At 37.2% G+C, this 27760-nt stretch overlaps 1 protein-coding gene across 1 annotated transcript in view; it reads right to left on the reverse strand.

Moving 5' to 3' along the window:
* Positions 1–27760, reverse strand: part of LOC118017833 (catenin alpha-3-like) — a 1833615-nt gene that overhangs the window by 1693377 nt on the left and 112478 nt on the right. Inside the window, exon 4 of the mRNA XM_035016112.1 lies at positions 15643–15835. Within this exon, the coding sequence (XP_034872003.1) occupies positions 15643–15835 (193 nt within the window). The remainder of the gene's footprint in view (positions 1–15642; positions 15836–27760) is intronic.

Consider the following 27760-nt stretch of genomic DNA (forward strand, 5'->3'; position numbering starts at 1 on the left):
AAAAAAAAAGAGAGAGAGAGGAAAACAAACCATAAGAGACTCTTAACAATACAAAACAAACTGATGATTGATGGAGGTAGGTGGATGGGGGATAGGCTAGCTTTGTGATGGGTATTGAGAAGGGCACTTGTTATGGTGAGCACCAGGTGTTGTATGTAAGTGATGAGTTACTGAATTTTACTCCAGAAACCAATACTGCACTAAATGTTCACTAACTAAAATATAAATTAAAAGATTTTAAAAATTTAAAATTAAAAAAAAGTATTGTGCCTGGAAGTTATGGGCGGAGGGTAAAGATAAGTAAGAGTGGCCACTAGGTAAGGACGAATTGATCCTGGAAGACAAAAGGTTGGCTCCCTTGCCTCAAAGGAAGACAACTCCTGTGCCACTCATTGTCCAGAGCTCCCTGTGGGATCAGGAAGAGATAAAGACTTCAGATCAGAACTGTCCAATAGAAAATTAATGTGAGCCACATACACAATTTAAAATATTTTAGTAGCTACGTTTTTTCAAGTATTAAAAGTGAGAAACATGTTTAAACATTAAAATGTAAAAAGAATAGGTAAAATGAATTTTTTAATTATATTTTGTTTTACCAAAATATTCAAAATATATTATTTCAACATGCAATCAATATATAGGTTATTGGGATATTGTACATTTTTTCATACTAAGTCTTTGAAATCTATTCTGTATTCTACTTTTAAATCTCAATTCAGATGCTAATTTTCATCAAATATTTGATCTATATTAAGATTTCATCAAATTTACAGTTAAAAAAGAACATCACATACCCATATTTCAAAGCTTTCTAATAACTGATAATGTATCAGTTTTTAAGATTTAAATTATAATTAAAATTCACAATTCAGATCCTCAGCCGTACTTACCACACTTTTTGCTAGTGCTTGCCATACTACAGTACAGCTTTAGCTCAGCTTCTTCCCTGCCTTATCCTGATTCCTTCAACGCCTCATAGGTTTCACACAGGACTCCTTCAGTAAATCACTTGTACAGGAACCCTTGTCTTAGGTTATACTTCTGGGAACCCACCCTATCTATATAGACTGTAATCAATTCCCCTCTTGGAGATTTGCAATACAACCTAGTATCTTAAAAGCATTGACTGAGAAATTCTCTGGTAAAGAACTCTGTTTAAAAATTTAAATCCAGAGATCTATAAATTTATTTAACTGCTTTTTCTCCCAGAAGAGCTCCTAGAATCTCCAGGAATACTAGTTTTCAAGGAGCACAGTTTGAGGCTGTACTGGAGCATTATTCTCAAGCAATTCCAAAGATACCTGGAGGGTTAAAACTAGCACATATTAAATGACAGCAAAAACAAAGGGAATACATATACACAATTACCAGTCAACAAGTATTTGTTGCAAGTCATATTTTCTTTCTAGATTTAGGTCTCCCCAACTATACAATAAAAATAATAATAATAGTTACTTCACAGGGTTATAGTGGGGAGTAATGTCTATATCCACTACTGTGATCAATGCTTTATATACAGTATCTCATTAAGACACATAAATACTAATAATTACAGTTGTTGTTATCATCATCACAATTAGAAAGGCACTGTGGAGACGTACCTATCTTCTTTATAATAATGCCAGATAAATCTTCCTTAAGCACAGACCTAGTCCTGTCACTGTCTTGACTCAAAAATTTCCTTTGGTGCTCCAGCATCTTTATCTTGCTATTCAAGGACCTCTCAGGTCTACTTACAAATCTACCATTACAAATTGATTTCCCATTTTGCTTTCCATGCATTCCAGGCAATGATCAGTCTTTGAGGAATTCCAACATTAGAGGACCATTTAGAAAAAGATGAACCAATAAGGAGATAGAGAGGAAGTAGCCAAAGAGATAGAGGGAAAATTAGGACTGTGTGGTTCTCTATTATTCAAGGAAACAGAGTATTTTAGAAAGAAGAAAATAATCAACTGTCTCAAATGTGCTAAGAGTTTCAAGTTAGTTAATAGTAGAGCTATAAAAGTTTGTAAAGGGCTTGTGAAAGAAGATGTTGAGTTCGTTTACACATAAGTGTAAGGTAATACCTAAAAAGCCAAAGGGAACTACCTACTAAATGGTTAGAGCAATGGTGTTGACTATAGTGTGTATCACTTCTCACTAGGGAAGAAGGAAGTGGAGTGCCAACTCATGTGTTGAGCATCAAACATTCCCAAGGATGACCATTATTTGTGGAAGTGAGTTGAGCATGATTACCTATGTGTTAATGTAGAAAAATGATTGAAAAGCACTCAGAGTGTTTTTGGTAGTAGAGCTTTATATGAGAACTAAAAGTTGTCAACAAAGCAGTTATAATTAAAGTCCTGAGAATGAAAAAGATACCCAAGGAAAAAAGAGAAGACAGAACAGAGGACCAAGACTAAGACTTAAGAAAAATCATAGTTAGAAGACAAGAGGAAAAGAAAGTGAATGAGGAAAGAAAAGGAGGGTGTGGAGAAGTAATAAGAGAATTTAGTGTGTAACAACCTGAAAAAGGAGAAAACAACAAATAGACCAAAGCAGAACAGAAAAGGTAAAACAGGATAAGTTTACAAAGAGAGTGGACTAAAGGAAATGGAATTTTTTAGTATAGTTGACACCCTGTGTTACATTAGTCTCAGGTGTGATCACACAGTGATTCAATATACGTTATGCTATGCTCAAGTGTACACCACAATGTAGTTCACCACATCTGTCACCATACAATGCCATTACAATACCACTGACTTTTATTCCCATGACTTATTCATTCCATATCTAGAAGCCTGGATCTCCCACACCCCTTCACCTATTTTGCTCATTCCCCATTCCATCCCCCTGGCAACCATCAGTTTGTCCTCTGTATTTATAGGTCTGATTGTCCTTTATGTTTGTTTGTTTATTCATTTGTTTTTTAGATTCCACATATAAATGAAATCATATGGCATTTGCCTTTCTCAGTCTGACTTATTTTACTTAGCATAACATCCTCTAGGTCTATCGGGAAATGGCATTTTTATTGAATATTTGCTAATCATCAAGCAGAGGCGAGCTAATATGTGTGATGAAAGAACCAGTGAAAAGGAATATGAATGAACAGACAGGAAAAAGGAGAAAACTATAGAAGAAAAGTCTCTCAAAAGAAGAGAAGACATAAATGAGGATCTAAGTAAGATTGGAAAGTTTTAAAGAGTAAGAAAGAACACCACTTCTTTGAAACTGAAGAAAAAGATGAGAAGAAAGAGTCAAGAACAGAAAATCTAAAAATTCTTGCTCCTGACCCTGAGAAACTGCCAACAGCTTAATGCACTCCTTAACACTAAAATATTCCTCAAAATAATAATGTTCAGAACTATCACCTGTGAGGATAAACTTTCGATCACTTGTCAGCACTACACTTACTCTGTTACCTTAGTACAGAGTGGTACCATCTCTCCAGCCATGAAGGAAAACAAAGTCATAACATATGCATCACACCTTTGATTTCAGACTCTTTACCAGCTGAGATTTCAGTCCTTATTTTAGTTTCTATGACTCCTCACTTAACAAATCAATCTGTTCACATGCCTTAAACCTTTACTCCTGTCTCTGAATTATACATCAGAGTAAATGGTATGTAGCTTACAGAATACCTCTTACTTTCAAAACTGACATTGCAGTTATTTTCTCAAATCAGCCTGTCTATATGTCCCAGGTCCAACATACCAAGTGACTGAAAGTGAGATGGCTGCACACACACATCATGTACTATACTTCCCAGCTGCCCACACAACACTTCAAGATGGGCGACACTAAGGAGTTAGCTGAGAATATCAAATGCACTATAAGAAAAGCCTGCTGCAGATTTTTCAAGTAAACACTAAGGGATGCCATGTTGAGTGTGTTCCAGCAATTAGTAGTTTACAAGCAATGTAGCTAATTGGCTCATCAGTCTTCAATGGAAGTGTTTCCATAAACATTCTGCCAGCTACAAGACACCATGCGTGCATGTTAAAATGTGTTAGAACAAGAGTTCATCATCCCCTTTCAAATGAAGAATGAACTGCATCTCCTCAAGCACAATGTATTTGGTAGAAAGATTATTGTATTTGTGACTTTATGCTTATCTAAGAACACTCTTGAGATATAATAACAGTTAAATATACACAACATCAACATAGCAATAGATGGAAATAATGAGGCAGCAGCTGTTGCCTTTGAAACCATATATAGGCTGTGAGTAATTGGTGGTAAATACCAAACATTTTATCTAAGTCCTAACTGCAATGTTGTTGAGCAGAGTAGATGGAGCTGACCTGTTACTTAGGGACAGTTAACTAAAAATGAACTGCTATTTTCTCTTATAAATAAATGTTCAATACAGCTGAGATTTAAAAGATAAGATCTTTCAACACAGGTGACCCAAAATGACACCAGTAAATTTTTTAAATCTGTTTTCCCTGGGATACATTTTTTTCCCTTAAACAAAAATAAAAATGCATTGAATAATCAGGGAGGCAATAGGTAACATTTTAAAAGTTCAATACTGGAAAATTCTATAATAGCATTTGTTGTTTAAGTAAGTACCCAAGTATACTGATAGGAAGATTTATTACACTTCCAAGATACCATTTTCCAGGAATAATTGTCTAGAAGTAATCGTTTTCTCTGACTACTATGGATGATAGTAAGTCTTGATTTCTAATTCCTGTTGGAAAAAAAGTCTATAAACCTAGGGTCTTATAAATCATGAAGATGAAGAACTACGGAAATGTATAAAGAGGGATAAATTTTTTAAATACCCTGAATACATGTATTATGCACATAACAAATTGTGCATTTTTCAATACAGATGTTTACTTCTCACCAGGGAGGGGACAGTCCCTTAGCCACTAGTCATACCACCTACCCTGCTAGAAATACTCATGAGCTGTGCGAAGTGGGGCAAGCTGTCAGCTGCTACTGGCCCAAGCTTTACAAACATATGGTTGGGAGGCTCCTGCATATTAGCAGCCTCAATAGCACAGCATTTCTTTTAGTATAAAATGCCATAGCCCCGTATTTGGGAAGGAGAGCTATAGTTAGAGGGCCCTAATGGATTCAAAAATCTCCTCATTAATCTTCCTAACCCTCCAACTGGCTCATAATAGCCTTGGTGGAGGCCCACAATTAAAAACAGATGGGGAAGTATGTTAGAAGAGGCAGGATTCCAACGAATTCGCAAGCCCTCTCCCACTTGACATACATCAACATGAAGCCAACAGTCCATGTTTCCAATTGCTAGCTCTGCTCGTAGTAACTACCAAGACTGCTGGTGTTAAACTGCACATTCCAGATAATTCAGATCAAAGTATATGCAGGTTTGATCAGTGCTAAGCTACCCCTGTGCAGGCATCTTGGCTTGTCTGGGCAATAGACAAGAATGTTGAACCTTAATCTTTCTCTGAACACGCTCGAAATCTCAAATTAATTATGCCTCTATACCTTAAGGAAGGCATATTTTTATATTTATTTTATAACTTATCCTTGAACAACACAGGTTTGACCCAGTCCCTTTATAAGGTGGATTTTTGGTATATAGTGTAGTACTATAAATGTATTTTCTCTTCCTTGTGATCTTCTAAATAACATTTTCCTTTCTCTAGTGTAAGAATACAGTGTACAATATGCATAACATACAAAATAGGTGTTAATCAACTGTTTATGTTATCAGTAAGCCTTCTATAGTAGGCTATTAGTAGTCAAGTTCTGGGAGAGTCGAAAGTTATACACGGATTTTTGACTGCACGGGTGACAGCATCCCTAACTCACGTATTGTTAAAGGTCAACAATACGTCACTAGGAATCTAAAAATGTAGAGATATTACGATAAAGCAGTTAGTGTTTGCATGAGAAAACTATTAACATTATGTTTAAATGTTCAAAGGAAAAAGAATCTGATACCCATTAAGAATTAAATCTGGGGGCGCCTGGGTGGCTCAGTCGTTAAGCATCTGCCTTCGGCTCAGGTCATGAACCCAGCGTCCTGGGATCGAGCCCTGCGTAGGGCTCCCTGCTCAGTGGGGAGTCTGCTTCTCCCTCTCCCACTCCCCCTGCTTGTGTTCCTCTCTCACTGTGTCTCTCTCTGTCAAATAAATAAATAAAATCTTAAAAAAAAAAATTAAATCTGTTTACTTGTTTACTACCTGTCTTCCCACTAAAATATCAGCTCTATGAGGGCAAGCCTTGTCTGCCTAGTTCACTTCTGTGAGCCTAGCACATAGAACAGACCCTGGCCTAGACAAAGGTTTCAATAAATATTTAATTTTTTTTTAATAAAAGAGAAAGAAATGCAAGTCTCTAAGAAAAGACAGGCTAGACATAGACCACATCTTCCTATCAACTATATATGTACTCACCTATACTCATATGGGAGAGAGTCGTCTTTCCCTACTTAATGGTAAAACAAAGGAAAATGGAAGTTGAGAGTCACTATTTTGTTTTCCCTTCATATGTGCTTCGACAGCCTTTGAGATATACAAGGCATTTACCAGACATTATTACAACTGTTTACACATCTATTTACCCCAGTAGACTATTAATACCTAGGATATATCTTATTTATTTCTGTATTTCCAGGGCCCAAAATAAAACCAAATTCAGATACCAAATATTTAACCAAAATAGGTAAATATTAGGCAAATGCTGTAAATATTAACAAATGTTTACAAATGAATAAAGGACTTAAGAGTCTAAATATGGTTTCTTTTGTAATCTTCTCTCTTTCTTAATGATACCTTAGTGAAATACTGACTATTCACTTCCTTTCTACAATCCTTCTCTCTCAGAGTAAGCCCATATTTTGTTTGAGATTGGAACAAACTCTGAACCAGGTTTATTTAATAGTCCACATAATTTTTGTCCTTTTCCTTTTTTTAATCAAAGCATTGAAAAAAACACAAAAGAATGTCTTTTTTTTTTCAGTTGTAATTCAAATCCATAATTCCATCTAATTTTTTTTTTACTAGCTGAAGGCAAAAGCTAAAGCCAGGATAATTGAGAAGACTACCCACTGTAGGGATCTCACAGTACCACTAAATTACATGTAAAGCAAATTTCAACCTAGTTTCCTCTACAACTTTAAATTCAGCTGACAAATCGTTAAGAATTTTGCTAAACCCAGATCAATACTTACCTTCTTTTCCAAACAACAAATAATGTTTATGAATAAAAAGAATATATATACACATACAGACATATATATATACACATTTGTTACAATTCCCTGTTCTTTGCAATTTCATGTATGAACAGCAAATGCCATACACTGTATCATATCACTTTTGTAAAATTAGTTTCTCACATAAGCCAAATAAAGTACCATAATCTTACATCATAAGGGATCCCAAAGCAACAGGCTATGTGTGTTTGCATGTGTCAAATATTTTCTTCTTTTTAAAAATAACCATCCAAATGTTTCATTTCAGAGATAATACCTGAACAAGTATCAATCTAAAAAGTCAATTGCAAAAAAAAAAAAAAAAAAAGTCAATTGCATTTCAATGCACCAACAACACCAGAAATATAATTGATTTGAGTCCAGAAACATACCCACATATATCTGAAACTTTGGCATTTAACAAAAGTGACATATCCAAACCATTTTTCAAAGTAGTTGTACCAATTTACACTCCACCAAGAAATGTATAAAAGATCCTGTTACTTCAAAGTCTTTCTGACATGTCAGACTTTTTAATTTCTGCCAACTGAATTGCATAAAATGGTGCCTCATTTGCATATCTCTGACCACCAGTGAAGCTGAATGTCTATTTTTTTTTTTAAATATTTTATTTATTTATTTGACAGAGAGAGACACAGTGAGAGAGGGAACACAAGCAGGGGGAGTGGGAGAGGGAGAAGCAGGCTTCCCGCGGAGCAGGGAGCCCGATGTGGGGCTTGATCCCAGGACCCTGGGATCATGACCCAAGCCGAAGGCAGACACCCAATGACTGAGCCACCCAGGCGCCCCTGAATGTCTCTTTACATTTTCATTGGTGTTTATTCCTCTGTAAAATTCTCTTTATGCCCATTTTTCTTTTGCTTTTCTTATTGATTTGTGTTCTTGTGATTATCCTGTTGTGTTTAAGTCAATATTTTCCCCAACTGTGTCTTTTCATTTTCTTTAAGAATTTTTTGATGTAAGAAAGTTAATTTTGATATAATAAAATACATTAGTCTTTTCTTTATAGTTTTTTGTTTCATGTTTAATAAACCCTGTTATACATCCAAAGCCTTAAAATATTCATCCTATTTGTAATGAGTTTTTAATATTTGCTTTTGATATTTAGATCCTAAATCTACCTGGAGTTGATGTTCTGTACATGATTATGAGAAAGCAAATGGCAGAAAGATTGAATAAGAGAGAGAGAAGTCAAAAGAAAATGGCAGCTGAGAGAAGGAGAAACTGGGGAAAGAATTCTTCCCCCCTTCAGAAAGTCAGAGAGATAAAATTGGGAGTTCTCATATCAGTGAGGTCATATGATACATGTCTTTCTCTGATTGACTTATTTCACTCAGCATAATACCCTCCAGTTCCATCCACGTCATTGCAAATGGCACTGATATGAGGAATTCTTAATCTCAGGAAACAAACTGAGGGTTGCTGGAGTGGTGGGGGGGTGGGAGGGATGGTGTAGCTGGGTGATAGACATTGGGGAGGGTATGTGCTATGGTGAGCGCTGTGAATTGTGTAAGACTGTTGAATCACAGACCTGTACCTCTGAAACAAATAATACATTATATGTTAAAAAAAAAAAAAAGAAGAAGAAGAAGAAGATAGCAGGAAGGGAAGAATAAAGGGGGGGAAATCGGAGGGGGAAATGAACCATGAGAGATGATGGACTCTGAGAAACAAACTGAGGGTTCTAGAGGGGAGGGGGGTGGGGGGATGGGTTCGCCTGGTGATGGGTATTAAAGAGGGCACGTTCTGCATGGAGCACTGGGTGTTATACACAAACAATGAATCATGGAACACTACATCAAAAACTAATGATGTAATGTATGGTTATTAACATAACATAATAATAAAAAATTTAAAAAAAATTGGAGTTCTGAGTCTGCCTAAGAGGAAATCCAAAATATCTCATACTTTCAATTCAGACTTTTGAGGTGCTACACCCAAGAATAACAGCTAGCCAAAAATAGACCAACTTTTAAAAATTAATTCTACAGCAGCGCCTAGGTGGCTCAGTCTTTAAGCGTCTGCCTTCGGCTCAGGTCATGGTCCCAGGGTCCTGGGATCGAGCCCCACATCGGGCTCCCTGCTCAGTGGGAAGCCTGTTTCTCCCTCTCCCACACCCCCCTGCTTGTGCTCCCTCTCTCGCTGTGTCCCTCTCTGTCAAATAAATAAAATCTTAAAAAAAAATTAATTCTACAATTTGTCATGCACAATGCTCAGCATCCAATCAAAAATTATCCAAGATACCAGGAAACAAAGTTAGGTATTGGAAAAGCAAAAGAAATAACAGATAATAGAAACAAACATATAAGAAAGCCATATATTTATACAGAAATTAGCTGTAATTGAGATGTTCACGAGAAATAATGGCAAGATGAAAATTTCAGCAGGAAATTGGAATTTGGAAAGAAATTAGAGAAATGAAAACTATTTCTATTTCCATAGAAATGGAAACTATTTTTAAAAAAACAAATGGAAATTCAAGAACTAAAAATGTACAGTAACTAATGTAAAAAGTTCACTGGACAGACTTAAAAACAGACGGGAAAAAGCAGAGCAAAAGTGTCGTAAATCTAAAGACAGATATAAAGGGGTGCCTCGGTGGCACAGGTGGTTGAGCGCACAACTCTAGGTTTTGCTCAGGTAGTATCTCACGGTCATGAGATTGAGCCCCACGTCAGGCTCCGTGCTCAGCAGAGTCTGCTTGAGATTCTCTCCCTCTCCCTCTCCCTCCCTCCCTCTCTAAAAAATAAATCTTTGTGGGACGCCTGGGTGGCTCAGTTGGTTAAGCATCTGCCTTCAGCTCAGTTATGATCCCAGAGTCCTGGGATCGAATCCCACATCCGGCTCCTTGCTCAGTGGGAGGAGCTCCTCCCTCTGCCTGCGGCTCCCCCTGTTGTGCTCTCTCTGGCAAATAAATAAATAAAAGCTTTAAAAGTAAATAAATCTTTTTAAAATAAATAAATAAATAAAAGATAGACATAAAATTAAAACCTATTAAAGTACCATTTTACAATACCACAAAAATGAATTACATGTTTCTGAATCAGAAGACTCATTACTATTAAAATGTCAGGTCAGTACAAATTGATCTGTAGATCCAATATAATCCCAATCAAAATCCCAGCAGGCTTTTTTGTAAAAATTAAGAATCTGATTCCAAAATTTCTATGGCAGTGCAAGGGACCTAGAATTACAAAATCAAGATAATTTTTATTTTAACACTTACACTAATCAAGACCACGTGTTATTCGTATAAGGGTAGACATACAAATCAATGAAACAGAACAAAGTTCCCAGGTAGACACACAGATAATGGTCAACTGATTTTCAAAAACAGGTGCAGGGGCGCCTGGGTGGCTCAGTTGGTTGAGCGACTGCCTTCGGCTCAGGTCATGATCCTGGAGTCCCTGGATCGAGTCCCGCATCGGGCTCCCTGCTCGGCGGGGAGTCTGCTTCTCCCTCTGACCCTCCCCTGTCTCATGTGCTCTCTCTCATTCTCTCTCTCAAATAAATAAATAAAATCTTTAAAAAAAAAAAAAAAAGAAACAGGTGCAAAAGAAATTCAATTGAGAAAGAGTAATTTTTTTCAAAAGCTATACTAAAACAATTAAACTTCCACATAATACTGGATCAACTGAATTCCCATATGAAAAAGAAAATGAATCATGACCCCTAACTCACACCATTCATAAAAATTTATTTCCAGATAGACTGCAATGGCAAAACAATAAAGCCCATAGACGATTACATATGAGAATATCTTCTTGACTTACAGTAGGCAAAGTTTTTTTTAACAGAACAGAAAAATCTCTATCCATAAAGGAATAAAATAATTAACTGTAATTTATCAAAATTACTTCTAAATATCAAAAATGTTTAATATAATTAGAGAAGATGTTTTTAATATCCACCACTAACAAAAGACTCATTTCTAGAACACACAAAAAGGGCGCCTGGGTGGCTCAGTTGGTTAAGCGACTGCCTTCGGCTCAGGTCATGATCCTGGAGTCCCGGGATCGAGTCCCGCATCGGGCTCCCTGCTCGGTAGGGAGTCTGCTTCTCCCTCTGACCCTCCTCCCCCTCATGCTCTCTGTCTCTCAGTCTCTCTGTCTCAAATAAATTAAAAAAAAAAAAAATAGAACACACAAAAAGTCATCAGAGAAATAAAAATTAAAACTACAGTGGAAAACTACTACATACACTTGAATCAAAAACACTGACTCTTGCTAACAGCAAGTTAGTAAGAATGCAGAGCAACTGGAATTCTTATACATTACTAATTAGAGTGTTAACTAGAAAATCTACTTCAGAAAACTGTTTGGTAAAATCTATTAAAGCTGAATGTATGACCTTATGACCTAGTGATTTCATCCTAAGTATAACCAGCAGGAAAGTCTACATTCAGGCACCAAAAGTAATGCACAAATATGTACACAGCCGCACTGTTCCTTAAGGCCAAAACCTGTAAAAACTCAACTGTCCATCAATCTAACATGAATAAATAAATTATGATCTATTTATCAATGAATTGAATGAACTACTACATGTTGAGATCTCACAAACACAACGTTGAGCAAAAGAAGCCAGACTCAGGAGATATACTATAGAGATCCTACTTATGTAAAGTTCAAACGAGGCAAAAAACTAACCTATGTAATAACCTAGGATAATTGTTACCATTGAGGTAAAGAAGTGATGACTGTTTGGAGGCACAAGGGGTGCTTCTAGGATTCTGCTAAGTTTCTCTTTCTTTTTTTTTCTTTTTTTTTTTTTTAAAGATTTTATTTATTGGGCGCCTGGGTGGCTCAGTTGGTTAAGCGACTGCCTTCGGCTCAGGTCATGATCCTGGAGTCCCTGGATCGAGTCCCGCATCGGGCTCCCTGCTCGGCAGGGAGCCTGCTTCTCCCTCTCCCACTCCCCCTGCTTGTGTTCCCTCCCTCACTGTGTCTCTGTCAAATAAATAAATAAAATCTTAAAAAAATAAAATAAATAAAATAAAAATTTAAAAAAAAAAAAGATTTTATTTATTTATTTGATAGAGAGAGAGACAGCGAGAGAGGGAACACAAGCAGGGGGAGTGGGAGAGGGAGAAGCAGGCTTCCTGCCGAGCAGGGAGCCCGATGGTGGGGCTCAATCCCAGGACCCTGGGATCATGACCCGAGCCGAAGGCAGACGCTTAACGACTGAGCCACCCAGGCGCCCCTCTGCTAAGTTTCTCTTTCTTGATCTGAGTGAAGGTTACATTGTGCGTTTACAATGTGAAATTGTATTGTGTTGTTCACAATAATGTATGCACTTTCCTGTATTTCTTATTCTCTGTAAACAATTAAAAAACCTTAAATATAACCAACTGTGTGACTTAGAAGCAATGTCTATACATTGCAGGGGTACAGTACAGTCTATACGAGGGTAGCATACATACCAAAGGCAAAACATGTAGTCCGAACATTATAAGCAATTCTCAGCTAATTCCCAGCTGATTGTTATGTAACTATTCTAAAACTAAATAAAATACTGGGTTTAATACTTGGCCATTGTATAGATGTAAGTATAGGAGTAAGCTGTAAGATCATGAGTGAAAAATAAATCATCACTATGTAGGCCACCTTTGCTGGATTTCTACGGTTCTACCCACAGATGACCTTTCCTTTCACCATTTTTCCTTAATACTATTCATGTCCTTATCTTCCATAGGCAAATTCTTTAGGTAATCAAATGCCCACATTATTTATCACTTCAGGTCTCTAACTAAAGCCACTAAAGTCAGTAAAACAGAATAAAACAGAATCCTGTTGTAATGCTACATAAGTTACAGTCTCTCGTAGAAGAAGAAATTTTCTAAATTAGTCTCAAATTCTTCTTGAAAATAAGTCAATAAATACACAAAAATATCTTCTACCTCCAATATTTTTTCACTTTCCCAAATACTTTAAACTTATTATTTGCTCTTCATTCGTCCTTTATAGTATGCCACTGGGCAAAGCCCTTAAAAAAAGGGCAGGAAACTAAAATATGTTTCTAGTATCAAAGAGTTGCTTGAATCAGAATTCATTCTCCTGATACTTCAGCTCCACCACTGAGCTAAAATTCCTTCCAAGTTTTTCAGAACAGTGCTCTCACTGTTACTATCTCTGCTGTCCATAGGATAAGCATTGGCCATTCCCCAAATTCCAGAACCATTTGCCATTTCACTGCCTTCCTCCCACACTCAAGTGGCAAGAGTTCAATTTGGCAGTTTGTCAAAAAGAATCAGAGTATAAAGCACTTGGTGATTTTTAACCAAATGTTGTTGTGTATACAGCATACGCCATATATATCACATAATATGATTTCACACATTATAATAGAACACAGTGAAGGATATACTACATAATCCTAGAATCCAAATGTACTTCTCTTTGAGACCTTCTCTTTAAAATAATTTTCTTTTATTGAGCCAAAAGCCATTAACTTACTTTTTTTTAAAGACATACTATTTCATGACAACTTACGCTATTACTGTTCCCTAAGAATGACCAATGTCTTACATATTTTATTATTAGGTGTTTTATAAAAACTATGTTGTCAAATAGATCACATTATGTGACAAAAACAATACCAGAATAGTGTTCATATTCCTCACCAAAAGACTCAGCAAAGAAAGCATAAGAGATAATGTTATAAATGCAAAGATAAAATCATTATAAAATTTTATAATATACAGTGACAAAATGATGCTCCAGTTTTTAAATTTATTTAACATTTACCAGGTGGTTATTATGTGTCAGGTATTGCTCTTCAAATAAGACCTGGTATTTGCCACTTCCAAGGAATTAAGAGTCTAGACTTACTGAACAAGTAAATTAATGTTTGGTGTATGAAGTAGTAAATCCTATGAAAGAGAGATGCTCAGGGTCTGTGGGGACACAGAAGAGGGACATCTAAATCAGCACTATGAGGTCAGTACACACTTCCTGGAAAAGACCTAGGTTAAGCTTTGCTGCAGTGAATAACTGGCTGAATGAGAGGGGTAATCCAGGTGAAGGGAGTAGCTGGTAACAGAAGTGCAGAGGCATAAGACAACATGGACCATTCAAGATACTTCAAGTTCTTGTTTGGAGGAAAGTTTGAGAGGGGGACAGAATTGGGAAATGAGAAGGGAGGGAATGGCAGAAGCCCAATTATGAAATGCTGAGAGAGCTAGGTTTAGAAGTCTGAACTTGATCCAGAAAGACTGTCCCTCTAATCCTTCAAAAACTACTAAAAAGGATTTTAAGCAGCGAAGTAAAATGAGTATATTTTCATCTTTAAAAGGTATATTTGGCTCTGGTATAAGGTAAGGCTAATGCAGTAATCCTGAATTCAGGAGGCAACATTAGTAATGGAGAACAGGGAAAGATCTGAGAGACAAAAGGAGACAGAATTTGTTAAACTTAGAGACTAATTGGAAGAGAGGGTGAAATGAGAATGAAGTCTAAACTGACTTGGTGATACCAGAACAGAGAGGACAGGACAAAGAGTGAGTCTAAGGTGGTAGGGAGCAAGGAGGAGTGATGAATTCATGTGAAATTATCTTGGGCATTATGTTTTCTTTATATTTTCTGAAGAGTCTCTATAAAATATAAATCATATATGAAATATATCACATATAAAAAATAACTCCTCTATATTTGACCTAAAGTTTATTGTAGCTAATATATTCATTTTAATTATTTAATTAGCAAACATTTCCTGATTTTCATGAAGTTATGTTGGGAAGAGAAATATCTGAATACCCCAAGTCTCTTTCACAAAACCAAAGAGGAATATTTAAGTTTTCTTAACCTCTCAAAATAGTTCCTTGAAGCAAGCTGATACATAAATAGGACAGTTCTTTTAAAAACAGACTGCAAATGAGACTTACATTCATTAGAAAACTGTTGAATTATCATAAGTAAATACAAAAATGTATACTTTCATTTTATAATATTAACATAGCAACAACATGGGTTATACATAGTTTATGCGAAGCATTTCTTTTTAAGTTTAGGAAATCTAAACCTCTAGAAAATCGAAAAATAAATGTATTCCTGAGTGGTCAGGTCTGTAATTTATTATCTCCAACTATTAACAAGGAACTTGATTATTTATGTATGGGAAAATACACCTTTAGCTTCATTAGTCATTTCTCATTATATCTATGACAGAACAGGATACACTTCTCTTTGCTTATTATGGATAAACTATGGCATGTGAGGGGAAGAAGGGGCCTGCAGGGACTGAACAACCGAAGGAAAGAACCAGGAATAGTACTCTGAGCCTTAGAGCTGTCTAATGAGCCACTCTGCCTCCCACAGCTAGCTCCTCAGAGCTCTACAAAAGACTAATAAACTCAAGTCAACAAAAACAAAACCCTCCAAATCTAATTCCATAACTAACACCCTAAGAACATACAGTTTGCTCCCGACCAGAATTAGAGTACTCACTTTCTTTGCGAACTTCCTCAAGTGCAGTAGTAAGCTCTTCCTTTAAAACTGTGGCTTCCTGGGCAATCTTCTCTCCCTTGTCTAATAAATTCCAAGTTGCTTCCTCCACAGAAGCTAGGAGGACTCTGGCTCTTTTTGAACGTCCTTTTTTCCTGTTGGAAGGATTCTGGGGACAATTTACAAGTGTAGTAACCTAAAATTGGAAAAATACAAGCCACTCATTAGACATATGAGAACATAGTCCTGGGACATCACAGCCCAGAACAAAAGGAAGTATTTCATAGTAACATGATTTATTCCCAGTACTATTGGTATGCCCTCATAAGTCAAGTCAAGGCACTAAGAATAATAGTATCAGCCACTATGGAATTTCCAACTAAAGATAAAAAGGAAAGAAGGAAGGAGGTAAGAAGGAAGAAAGGGAGGACAGGAAGAAAGAAGAGCCACAGAGGCTGAAACTTACCAAGTTTTATTATTGAAACAATGCAGTATATATATATTATATATATTTTAACGTATGTATAAATATCTATACCTACTAATTATTTATATCACATTGTAGCCAGCAGTCTATATTAAGAGGGAGGCAAAATCAGCATAATTAGGTCAGTAAGTATTATTCTATTTAGGCTGAGTATAGAGATTATTAATGTGGAGGGGGTACAGAACCACACTAAAACATAAAACACTGGTTACCTCAGAGGGACAAAACCCAAATTATTACTATGACCTACCTATTGGTCCTTTGTAACCTCTCTTACCTGTCTCCTACACCCTCCCCTAACTCCTCAGGCCTCTGAAACAGGTCTTGTTCAAAATCTCCTATCAAGAGGACTTTCTTGACTACCCCATCCCCACCTTCTCTCACTATGTCCCCTCACCCCACTTTATATTTGCTCAAAACACTTACAGAACCTGATTTTTTTGTTTATACATTTATTTCATTTCCCCAATACTAAAATATAAACTCCATGAAAGCAGAAAATGTGGTTTTCTCTCCAGCACCCAGAACAACGCACAAAGTAGGTGTCCAATAAATATTTATTATATAAATGGCTTAACGAATGGGGTAGTTGAAAGGGACTTTTTTTTTTTAAGATTTTTATTTATTTATTTAACAGAGAGAGAGAGCACAAGTAGGCAGAGCGGCAGGCAGAGGGAGAGGGAGAAGCAGGCTCTCCGCCGAGCAGGGAGCCCGATGTGGGGCTCGATCCCAGGACCCTGGGATCATGACCTGAGCCGGAGGCAGCCGCTTAATGACTGAGCCACCCAGGCGCCCCTGAAAGGGACTTTTTAATCTCTATATTTTGAATTGCCTGAATACGTTAATAATGAGCATTATTCCTTTTGTAAATTTGTTTAATATAAGAATAAACTAATGAGGGACGCCTGGGTAGCTCAGTCGGTTAAGCGTCTGCCTTCGGCTCAAGTCATGATCCCGAGTTCCTGGGACTGAGTCCCACATTGGGCTCCCTGCTTGGGGAGCCTGCTTGTCCCTCTCCGTCTTCCTCTGCCTGCCGCTCCCCCTGCTTGTGCGCACTCTCTCTCTGACAAATAAATAAATAAAATCTTTTTTTAAAAAAGAATAAACTAATGATAAACTAAAAACCTATTTAGAGATCAAAATTAAGCATCTGGGGCGCCTGGGTGGCTCAGTCAGTTGAGCGTCCATCCTTGATTTCGGCTCAGGTCATAATCTCAGGGTCATGAAGTTGAGCCCCATGTCGGGGTCCACACTCAGCACGGAATCTGCTTGTCCATCTCTCCCTCTGCTCCTTCCCCCACTCACGCTCTCTCTCTCTCAAATAAACAAATAAATTAAAACCTTTTAAAAAAAAAAAAAGAAAGAAATTAAGCATCTGTATTTGGAAACTAAATCTCATACAAAATTACATTGTAAAAAATTTCCATTTCTTAATTAAACCTTGAATCCAAATAATAAATATGGTTAACATTTTTATAAGCAAAGCTGGAAGATCCCCACTGTAGAGGAAGAAAAAAAAAACTTGTATCCAGGGTTTAAAATGACAGACCTGAAACTCCTGTGGAAAGCTAGAATCCTACATATCCTCAGATAGCCAAGGCTTATAACAATCATATACCACATCCTTGACAATGTACTATACATAACCCTTCCTGCTCTGTAGCCCCTAGAGGTTTGGCTTGTTTATTGCTTATAAAGCACAACATATTTGTTTATTTGTATATCTGGACCCAGTTTTTTAACTAGGAACTGAGAAAGAACTTACAAGCTATGGGGGAAATATGTACATAAAAATCATTTTTGTCTGCCCTTTCAAATTCTCCTCCTCCATCCAAGAGACCCTTTGCTTTATTCCAATTTTCTTTATTCTCATGTTCACAACCCAGAGTGCAGTACCTTGTAGCAAGTCTTTGTTTCCTCTCTCGGAAAAGAACAATCATATTATCCTATAGCTGTATGAAGGTTAAATATGTAAAATGTCTTGTAAAATGCACAACATGACACAAATATTGGTTGACATTTAATGTGCATTTTCTAGTCCATTCCCCACATGGATACAGAAAATCTGTTATGGGATCCTTGTCAGAGGTGTTCTCTTGGGCTACCCTCCTGTTGTTCTTGGGGCCCCCTGTGCTAAATGTGATGAAGTCAGTTAACAGAGCACTTTCTATATGTTTTGCAAACAGTCAAATAGAGCCGCGTGTCTTTATTATTATGTATTAAATAAAGATGATAATATGCCTGCCTTATTACATGGGTTTTCACATACTCCAAAAGGCAAATATCTCACTATTGTCCGTCTAATTTATATATTCAGAGTTAAAAGATATTTGTTCAGATTAAGACAAATTATAGCACCTAGTTTAAAATCTTTGTTTAAAATGAAGAATAAGTATCATTGTCTAAATGTTCCTTCAGAATGTATTTTAAGTGCCACAATTCATGGTGCTTCCCACTGAACATTCCTCTATTATTGTTCAGATCTCCATGCGCCAAATGTTTCCCACAGAATAGCCTGAGCTTTGAAATTAAAATGAGCATTCCAGAAATGCTTTGTTCCTTATAACAAATGCCAAAGAAGAAATGTGAAAAGAACACTGTATAAGAACACTGTGCCTCCATCAAAATAAATGCAATTGCAACCTGCAAGTTATTCACATTTATAAATCATTTATACCTATGTCTTCTTCTGAAATACCCCAATATAGTTATTTGATATTGATTAAAGTCAAGTGACACTTTCAATGATTCACTTTATTTCAGAAAGTAAAGATGGCTTGGTAATCCTGTGGGGAAGAAAAGGAAACTAAACTTTTTTTTTTTTTTAACCCCAACTTACCTATAGGATCTAACCAACTCCCCTCAGTGACTGTGACTCAAGATAACAGATGACTCTCACCAAAGGTTGGGAGTGCATTTGTTATCTGAAAAAGTCTTCCATCTCTTGAAGGAATATCAGCAATCAGTAAAAAATAGCTTTCAGTTATTCTGTAAAATAATTCCTGTTCCCTCATTTTTTTTCAGTACAAAATCAGTTCTATTTTTATAAGCAACACAAAAACTTTAGTTGGAATTTATAGCAAAGATGATTCTAATGTAAGTCCTAGTCTATGTCTTGCTAACCTTTCTTTTTGTCACTCATGCACAACCCTCCCCTTTTTCTCTTTCTCAGTCCCTCTCATTTAGAAAATTTATGGCTCCTCCAGGCTCTTAAAGAGCCTGGCTTCACTCACTTTTCTTTAGTCTGTAAATCTGAGCTAGGCTACAGACACACCTTCACACGTACATACAGGAATGAGCTCCCTATTGAAATGGTCCTACATTAGATACTTCAAATAATATGAAAAGAAGAAATCACCTGCTTTATTAATTCTTCACATTTAAATTCCATAAAACCAGGTATATTTTTAATGTTGTGTAATATTTATATACTAAAATTTATAGTACAAAAAAAAACCTTTTCTAATCTTTCCTAATTCAGGTGCTCCTGATGCTACAAAGATACTAATAATTAAACTGATATGCTTAGTGAACCAAGCCATCAACTGTCATTATATAGAGCAACACTAGTGCACAATAGGAGCATTGCAGAATATGGCACGAGGTTTAATTTACTTGGATTTGTTGTATTAATACAACAATGGCTTTAGTACTTCAAATACTAGCTTTGTAGAAAGTCTTCTCTAAACGCCAAGTTGGGTTATTACATTTATATTCTATAATCATGTTCTTTCCCAATCTATTCTTTTAATTCTACTATCAGTGTAGTATAAAAAGGCCATGTTAATGCCATCTCTTCTCTTGTTGATTAGCTAAAACACTGAATTTTAACCTTCTCCAATAGCTCACAGGAAACTTCAGGGCTACTTTTGCTTCCTTGAGTTAATTTTTAATGTGTGAAATAAAATGTAAGACATTTAAGTCATATTAACTAGCTAAAAACTTCAGATTTCTGAAAGAAAGTAAAGGTAGAAAAATAAAACTGTCTATAGACAGCTGTCTACAGTAAAACCAGCGATCTTTTAAAGTAAAAGATATTCATCTACTCTTGGGAAGGGGAGGTCCCCTCTTCAAGGTATTGATAATTTCAACTGTTATTTACTTCCTACCAAAAACAACCTTCGTTGTGTTAACAAAAGTACTGTGGAAGACTAAAGTATTGAATCCAGCAAATGTATACCACTCAATTGACATTTAACACTCACCTTAAACCAACTACAATCTTCTTTTAGATCATCTTAGGCCAATAAACTTATTGAGCACATGTTATGTTCAAAACAATACCCTGGACATTTAGAAAATAAAGATGAGTAAGCTCCAGTATGGTGATGAGAGATACACAACTAACTGCAATATAAAAAGCAGACTGGCTGGGTGATGGACATTGGGAAGGGTATGCACTATGGTGAGCGCTGTGAATTGTGTAAGACTGATGAATCACAGACCTGTACCCCTGAAACAAATAATACATTATATGTTAATTAAAAATTTTAAAAAAATAAAAAGCAGAATGATAACTGCTTAGACTTAGAAATACAAAGAAAGTGCTATAGAGATGGCAAACATTCACAAGCATTAAGTAGGGCTTCCAAGAAGAGTCTTTAAGAACAGTTTTCTACTAGAACAGATAGCAGGGAAAGAGAGCCAAGTGAAGAGAACCATGTGCAAAGGGGCGGAGATTGACATTATTTTTGTCTGAGTAGCAGATAATCAAGTTCGGCAGACTGTGGGGTAAAAACAGTCCTCCTCCATTTGTATATCTTACCTCAGGGACTGACACCTCTAAACTGAGGCAGAAATTCAGAGGCCATCTGGGCTACTCCCTCTCTCTTATCCTCCTCTCTGGGTACTTTAAAATGTCTCTTTAGGGGCACCTGGGTGGCTCAGACAGTTAGGCATCTGCCTTTGGCTCGGGTCATGGTCTTGGGGTCCTGGGATCGAGCCCCACATCAGGCTCCCTGCTCAGCGGGGAGCTTGCTTCTCCCTCTCCCTCTACCTCTGTCTGACACTCCCCCCTGCTTGTACTCTGTCAAATAAAAAATTAAAAATCTTTAAAAAAATAAAAAATAAAAATAAATAAAATGTCTCTTTAAAAGCTTTAGTTTCTCTCATCTCCTCTTCAGCCCAGGGTCACTGCTTCTCATAGCTGCTCTCTGGATAACTGCCCTAGCCTACACTCCTTCCATGCTATCCTCATGACACAGAAGCAGAGCCTCAATTTCAGTCCTATCCTTCACTCTGTCATTACAAAAAGTATATGCATCGATTCTGGCCTTCATCACTGTCTCCACACGCATCCCACATTTCCATAGAGCCATCTTTCTACAGTGCAAATCTGAAATACTTGCACCAGCTTAAAACCCTCCAATGGCTCCCAGCTGCCCATAAGATAAAGTCTAAAGCATGGCCTGGATAAAGGCTAAAGCATGGTTTATAAGGCAATTTATGATCTTACTTCTGACTAAATTTCACTCCCATCTTCCATTTGTGGAGTTTGCCCACAAACTACTTATTAGGCCCAGAACAAGAAATGTTTGGCATCCTCAGCCTGGAACATTCCCCCAACCCACCCCATCACTCACAGCCCCTTATTTGTACCTCTCACACCACTCATTATAACATTTTGTAATGTTATACATACCACCTCCCCAGCTTTACCATGAACTTGATAAGAGCAGAGACCATGACTGACTCATTCCAAAACCCCAGAGCTAGCATACTGTCAATAATAAATAAGTAGTGGTTTAGTTAATGAAAAGATGAATGAAACTCTAGATTTTAGAGACCTTAAGCCAAGAGCCATTATGTTGAATGATTTGCTCAGTTACAAAGAGAGTTGATAGTTAAGCCAAAATTAAAATTTAATTTCAGTGATAGCACATGGTAGTTTCCAGAAAAAGGAATTCCTTAATGCAGGATATTTTGTCATTTCCCATGTCTACTATCATAGAAAAGCAAGTCTCCATTCCTATACTTTATTTGAAGTCTGATCAGTTCAAAGTGATCTAGAATCAAGTATATACTTATATTCTTTTCTTTTCTGGCCAAAAAGAAGAAAAAAGACAGTTTACATAGTTCATTTTCAAACTATAAGTAAAAAGAACAGGCACGTGATTTTTATTACTGACTTTCACTTTTTTTATGACTTTTTTTTTTAAAGATTTATTCATTTATTTGAGAGAGAGAGTGCACACACACAACCACAGAGGGAGAGGGAGAGAAAGTCTTAAGCAGACTCCGGGGGCTCCATCTCACGATCCTGGGAACATGACCCTGAGATCACGACCTGAGCCAAAACCAAGAGTTGGTCCCTCAACCGACCATGCCACCCAGGCACCCCACTGATTTTCACTTTTTAATCCTTTTATTAGTTCGCCAAGTCTGTCATACAAAGTACTATAGAGTGGGTGGCTTACACAACAAAACTTATTTTCTCATAGTTCTGGAGGCTGAAAGTCCAAGATCAAGGTGTCAACAGGGTCAGTTTCTTCTAAGGCCTCTCTCATTGGCCTGCACTCTTTTCATTACCTTCTCACTATGCCATGGTTTTCTCTGTGTGCAGGCATCCCTGGTATCTCTCTATGTCCTAATCTCCTTTTGCAAGGACACCAGTCATACTGGATTAGGGCCCACCTAAAGACCTCATTTTAATTTAATTAGCTCTTTAAAGGCCCTATCTCCAAATACAGTCACAACCTGAGGTACTAAGGACTAGGACTTCAATGTATGAATTTGAGAGGGATACAATTCAGCCTATAACAATCATCACCATTAGTGACACAAAAAGCATGAAGCAACCATCATCTTTTAAAATACAATTTAGGGTTTTGTTTGTTAGATTAACAATACTGATAGCCACGCTATTACTTGGAGCTATTGAGCGATGATAACAAAAACATGTCAATCCCTCTCCAATTCTACCAGCCCTCTGGCCATGCAGATGGCATAACAAAGCAAAGAGATTTACACATCAAACACAAACAGCTGTAGCTAAATGTTCTAATCCTGGAAGTATACTTATTCCTGGAAAAAATATGAACTTAAACACAACCAGGAAGAGACCACACGCGAACACTAACATCAAATACTAGTTTCTTCCTGTTTTACTCAACTACTTGCCATCCAAAAACAAAACAAAACAAATCTGGACTCCACATTTCATTTACTCAACAAATATTGTTGGTGCACCTGCACTGAACCAGGAGGATATGTCAGTGAGCCTCATCCTACTGAGAAGAGAAAAGAGAATAAATAAATACATACATAATTGTGTAACATAATAGTGAGTATATTTGATATGTGCTATGAAGAAAGTGAAGAAGGGTAAGAGAACAGATATGTGATAAGGAAGGGCTAGTTAGATGTGGTATCAGAGAAGGCCTCCCTGATCGGGTAAAAAGGACTCCAAGGAAGTAGAAGAGTAAGACATTTGACTATCTGGAAGAACATATTCCAAATAGGAAACAGCAAGTACAAAGGCTCCAAAACAGAAGCTTGATTACTGTGTTCCAGGAGCAGCAGAAAGGCCAGAGGACCTACAGCTGAGTGAGGTAAGAGCATCAGAGATGAGGTCAGGCTGGCACTGAGGCACCAAATTGTACAGGCCTTATAGATAACCATCAACACTCTAAATTCTATTCTTGTGATTGGGAGCTATTCAAGATTTTAGAACAGGAAAGGAACAAGATCTGACCTAAAATTTAAAAGGACCATTCTGTCTGCTCTAGAGAATAGACTGGGGATTAGACACAGACCAAGGAAGATGGATGAGAAATGGAAGAAGGAAAAACAGTTAGGAGGCTATTACAGTAGCCCAAGTGGAGACCACATTGGCTTGTTCCAGGGAGCATTGCTGGACTTGTTGAGAAGTGGCAGAATTCTGGTAATTGTGGTGAGTCAACAAGGTTTACTAATAGATTGGATATGGGTTACGAAAGAAACAGAGGATCAAGGATGACTCCATGGTATATGGCCTGAATAGCGGTACATGCAGGTAATATTTACTTAAGGACACATGAGAAGGAAGAAGAATCAAGAGCTGAACTTTGGGCATGTTAAGATTGCCTATTAGAGTTGCTAAGTTGGAAACTAGTATACAATTCTGAAGTTGAGAAAGATAAGGGCTGGAAGTATGTTTCTTATAGCTTACATTTTCATTGTAATTATTCAAATATAAATGGTTTACTGGTATTACTAAAACTTCAAAGATGTTTGAGAACAGTATTTTTTTAAATCATAAGACTAGATGATAGCTCTCAAAAACAAAATATAGCTAGAGAAGTTGCAGGACTAAGCTTTGGGCACCCCAACCTGTAGAAGTAGTACTTTTAGGAAACCCAACCATTAACCTAGTAATCATAGGATATGTGGCGTTTGCCACTTTGAATGTGACTATTATTTAGAAAAGATACTTGTTTTATACAGAGCAACAATTCAAAGACAAATTTAGGCTTTAGTAAAAAATGTACTGTAAATCATACAGTATCCTTCTCTACAAACAAATGTTTCCAAAATCATGGTGAAAAACTATCAAGATACTGAATTAAGCAAACTAAGGAGAAATTATATTCATGTTGCTATTTATACCTAAATCAAGCATTAATCCTTCTGATGAATTAATAACCAATAGTTTATAGTGAAGTACTGATTCAAAGAAATGCTAAGCAAGGAAAAGGAAAAAGACAATTTTCCATCAATAACCACTGACTGCTTAAAGGAAACAAAATAAGTGAAAAATCCAATCAAGCCAAACCTCGCCCTAAATAAAGAATGGGTTGACTTCACATGCAGTTTAGTCATGTGACATGGTCCATCCAGTCCAGCATTCCACTTCAGGGTCAGTTTCTTCTAAGGCCTGATGGTGAGGTTTGGGTTTGACCCCTAATTCTGTGTCTCAGCTTTGTTTAATAAGCATTTATAACCCTATCACCATAAAGTTGAATAAACTATGCCATATGCTTTGCCAACACAATCTTATAAAACTTTGTTGCATTTTACTCCCACTATCTGTTGCCAGATTCCTTTTGTCCCATCTACCCTAGACCATCAGATTTACTCCTTGTCTCTTCTAACACAAAACTCCTTGTTATTGAAGATATCCAGGGGAAATATACCTGCTAATCATGTATGAATAAGAGACAACAAACAATAGGAAAGACCATAAAGATTAGATTTGTAGAGCTCTATGGTCAAAATTCTAAAGTAACACAAATGTGGTTTGACTACAGCCCATAACTGATTTAAACGTTAATGCTCAGTTTAAAACTGATTATGCACAGCAAAAGAAACCATCAACAAAATGAAAAGACAACCTACCAAATGGGAGAAAATATTTGCAAATCATATATCTGATAAGGGGTTAATACCCAAAATAAATAAATAACTCCTACAACTCAAGAGAAAAAAAAAATCAATTATAAAGGGCAGAGGACCTAAACAGACATTTTTCCAAAAAAGACACACAGATGACCAACAGCTACATGAAAAGGTGTTCTATATTACTAATCATCAGAGTAACACAAATCAAAACCATAATGAGGTGTCACCTCACACCTGTTAGAATGGCTATTATCAAAAAGACAGGAAATAGTAAGTGTTGGTGAGGATGTGAAAAAGGGAACTCTTGGGCACTGCTGGTGGAAATATAAATGGTGCAGCCACTATGGAAAACAATATGGAGGTTCCTCAAAAAATTAAAAATATAACTACCATATAATCCAGCAATTCCACCATTGATCAGCTTTGAGTTTCAAAGTTGATTCTCTCGAGGTCTTAAAAAAAAAATAGTTGTGGAAGCCATTAACAGAAAAGAAAGACAAGTAAGATACATGTCCTTATTTCTCCTGTCTGAGGTTCACTCAGACTGGGGAGCTGTGTTAGCATGATTGAGGAAAAATACTGAAAACAGAGTTGGTTCCATTTATCTTTAGAACTCTGGGAGAAAACTGCTTTATGAGTTTCCCTGCACAAACTCTGGGGTGGCCAAAGTATCATCTTGGCATCACAGTGTAATTATTAGTAGAAGGAAGAGCAGCTTAGCTTTCCTAAGCCACTCTTGACTCCCATGAGGCATGGATAAGCCCCATACCATCCTAGATACCATAAAGGGCAATCAAAATGTGGCTGTGCTAAAGACTGGTGGGCCTGCCCTGAGCCCACCATGGTGAGAAGCAAGGTAATCCTGCAGAACAGGCTGAGAAGTAGACGGATAACGCCAAACACCTGACAGAGGATGTAGCTGGGATTTAAGGGTCTGAAGCACCATCAAGGGCCAAGCATCTTGAGAGAACTATGGATCCTAACCAAGATGAGAGAGTAGTCCAGAAATTCCATCAGCTATAGACTACAAAGGAAATACACAGAGGTGCCCACAAGATAACTATGCATGAGTCCAGCCATCCCTCAAAGATCACCAGTCCATAAGGTAACCCAGACCAGCCACTCTGCAGCAATAGGTACTAAGTCCATCTCCCACTCCCATGAGGTCACATAAGCAACACCCCCACCCACCCACCATTTCTGATCATTTTATCTAAAAAGACTGAATATTTACCAAAAGAGACTGTGAGTAAATTTGTTAATCCTTACAAGCATCAAAAAGGAAAACTACATTAAATGTTCATCTCTGTCATAAAATATACCCTAATTTCAGAATGTTAAAAATGTGAGGTAGAATTTGCAATGACGTGGATGGAACTGGACGGTTATGCTGAGCGAAATAAGTCAAAAAGAGAAAGACATGTATCATATAATCTCACTGATACGAGAAATTCTTAATCTCAGGAAACAAACTGAGGGTTGCTGGAGTGGGGGGTGGGGTGGGAGGGATGGGGTGACTGGGTGATAGACACTGGGGAGGGTATGTGCTCTGGTAAGCGCTGTGAATTGTGCAAGACTGTTGAATCTCAGATCTGTACCTCTGAAACAAATAATGCAATATATGTTAAGAAAAAAAAAAAAAGAAGGTAGCAGGAGGGGAAGAATGAAGGGGGGGAAATCGGAGGGGTAGACGAACCATGAGAGACAATGGACTCTGAAAAACAAACTGAGGGTTCTAGAGGGGAGGGGGGTGGGAGGATGGGTTAGCCTGGTGATGGGTATTGAGGAGGGCACGTTCTGCATGGAGCACTGGGTGTTATGCACAAAGAATGAATCATGGAACACTACATCTAAAACTAATGATGTAATGTATGGTGATTAACATAACAATAAAATTTTTTTTTAAATGAGGTAGAAAGGGGCGCCTGGGTGGCTCAGTTGGTTAAGCAACTGCCTTCGGCTCAGGTCATGATCCTGGAGTCCCGGGATCGAGTCCCGCATCGGGCTCCCTGCTCGGCAGGGAGTCTGCTTCTCCCTCTGACCCTCCTCCCTCTCATGCTCTCTGTCTCTCATTCTCTCTGTCTCAAATAAATAAATAAAATCTTAAAAAAAAAAAAATGAGGTGGAAAATGTGTCTAAATTGAAGAAACACAGTATTTTGCTTTATCAGGGTTGAGAATGCAAATTGTTTCCTAAAAGAAAAAACTCAGGGGTGGCTGGCTGGCTTAGTCAGAGGAACATGTGACTTTTGATTTCAGAGTCATGAGTTCGAGTCCCATGTTGGATGTAGAGATTTTAAATAAATTTAAAAAAAAA

The sequence above is a fragment of the Mirounga leonina genome, unplaced genomic scaffold (genome assembly GCF_011800145.1).
Source record: "Mirounga leonina isolate KUSES-001 unplaced genomic scaffold, KU_Mleo_1.0 Mir_106, whole genome shotgun sequence".
Lineage (NCBI taxonomy): Eukaryota > Metazoa > Chordata > Mammalia > Carnivora > Phocidae > Mirounga > Mirounga leonina.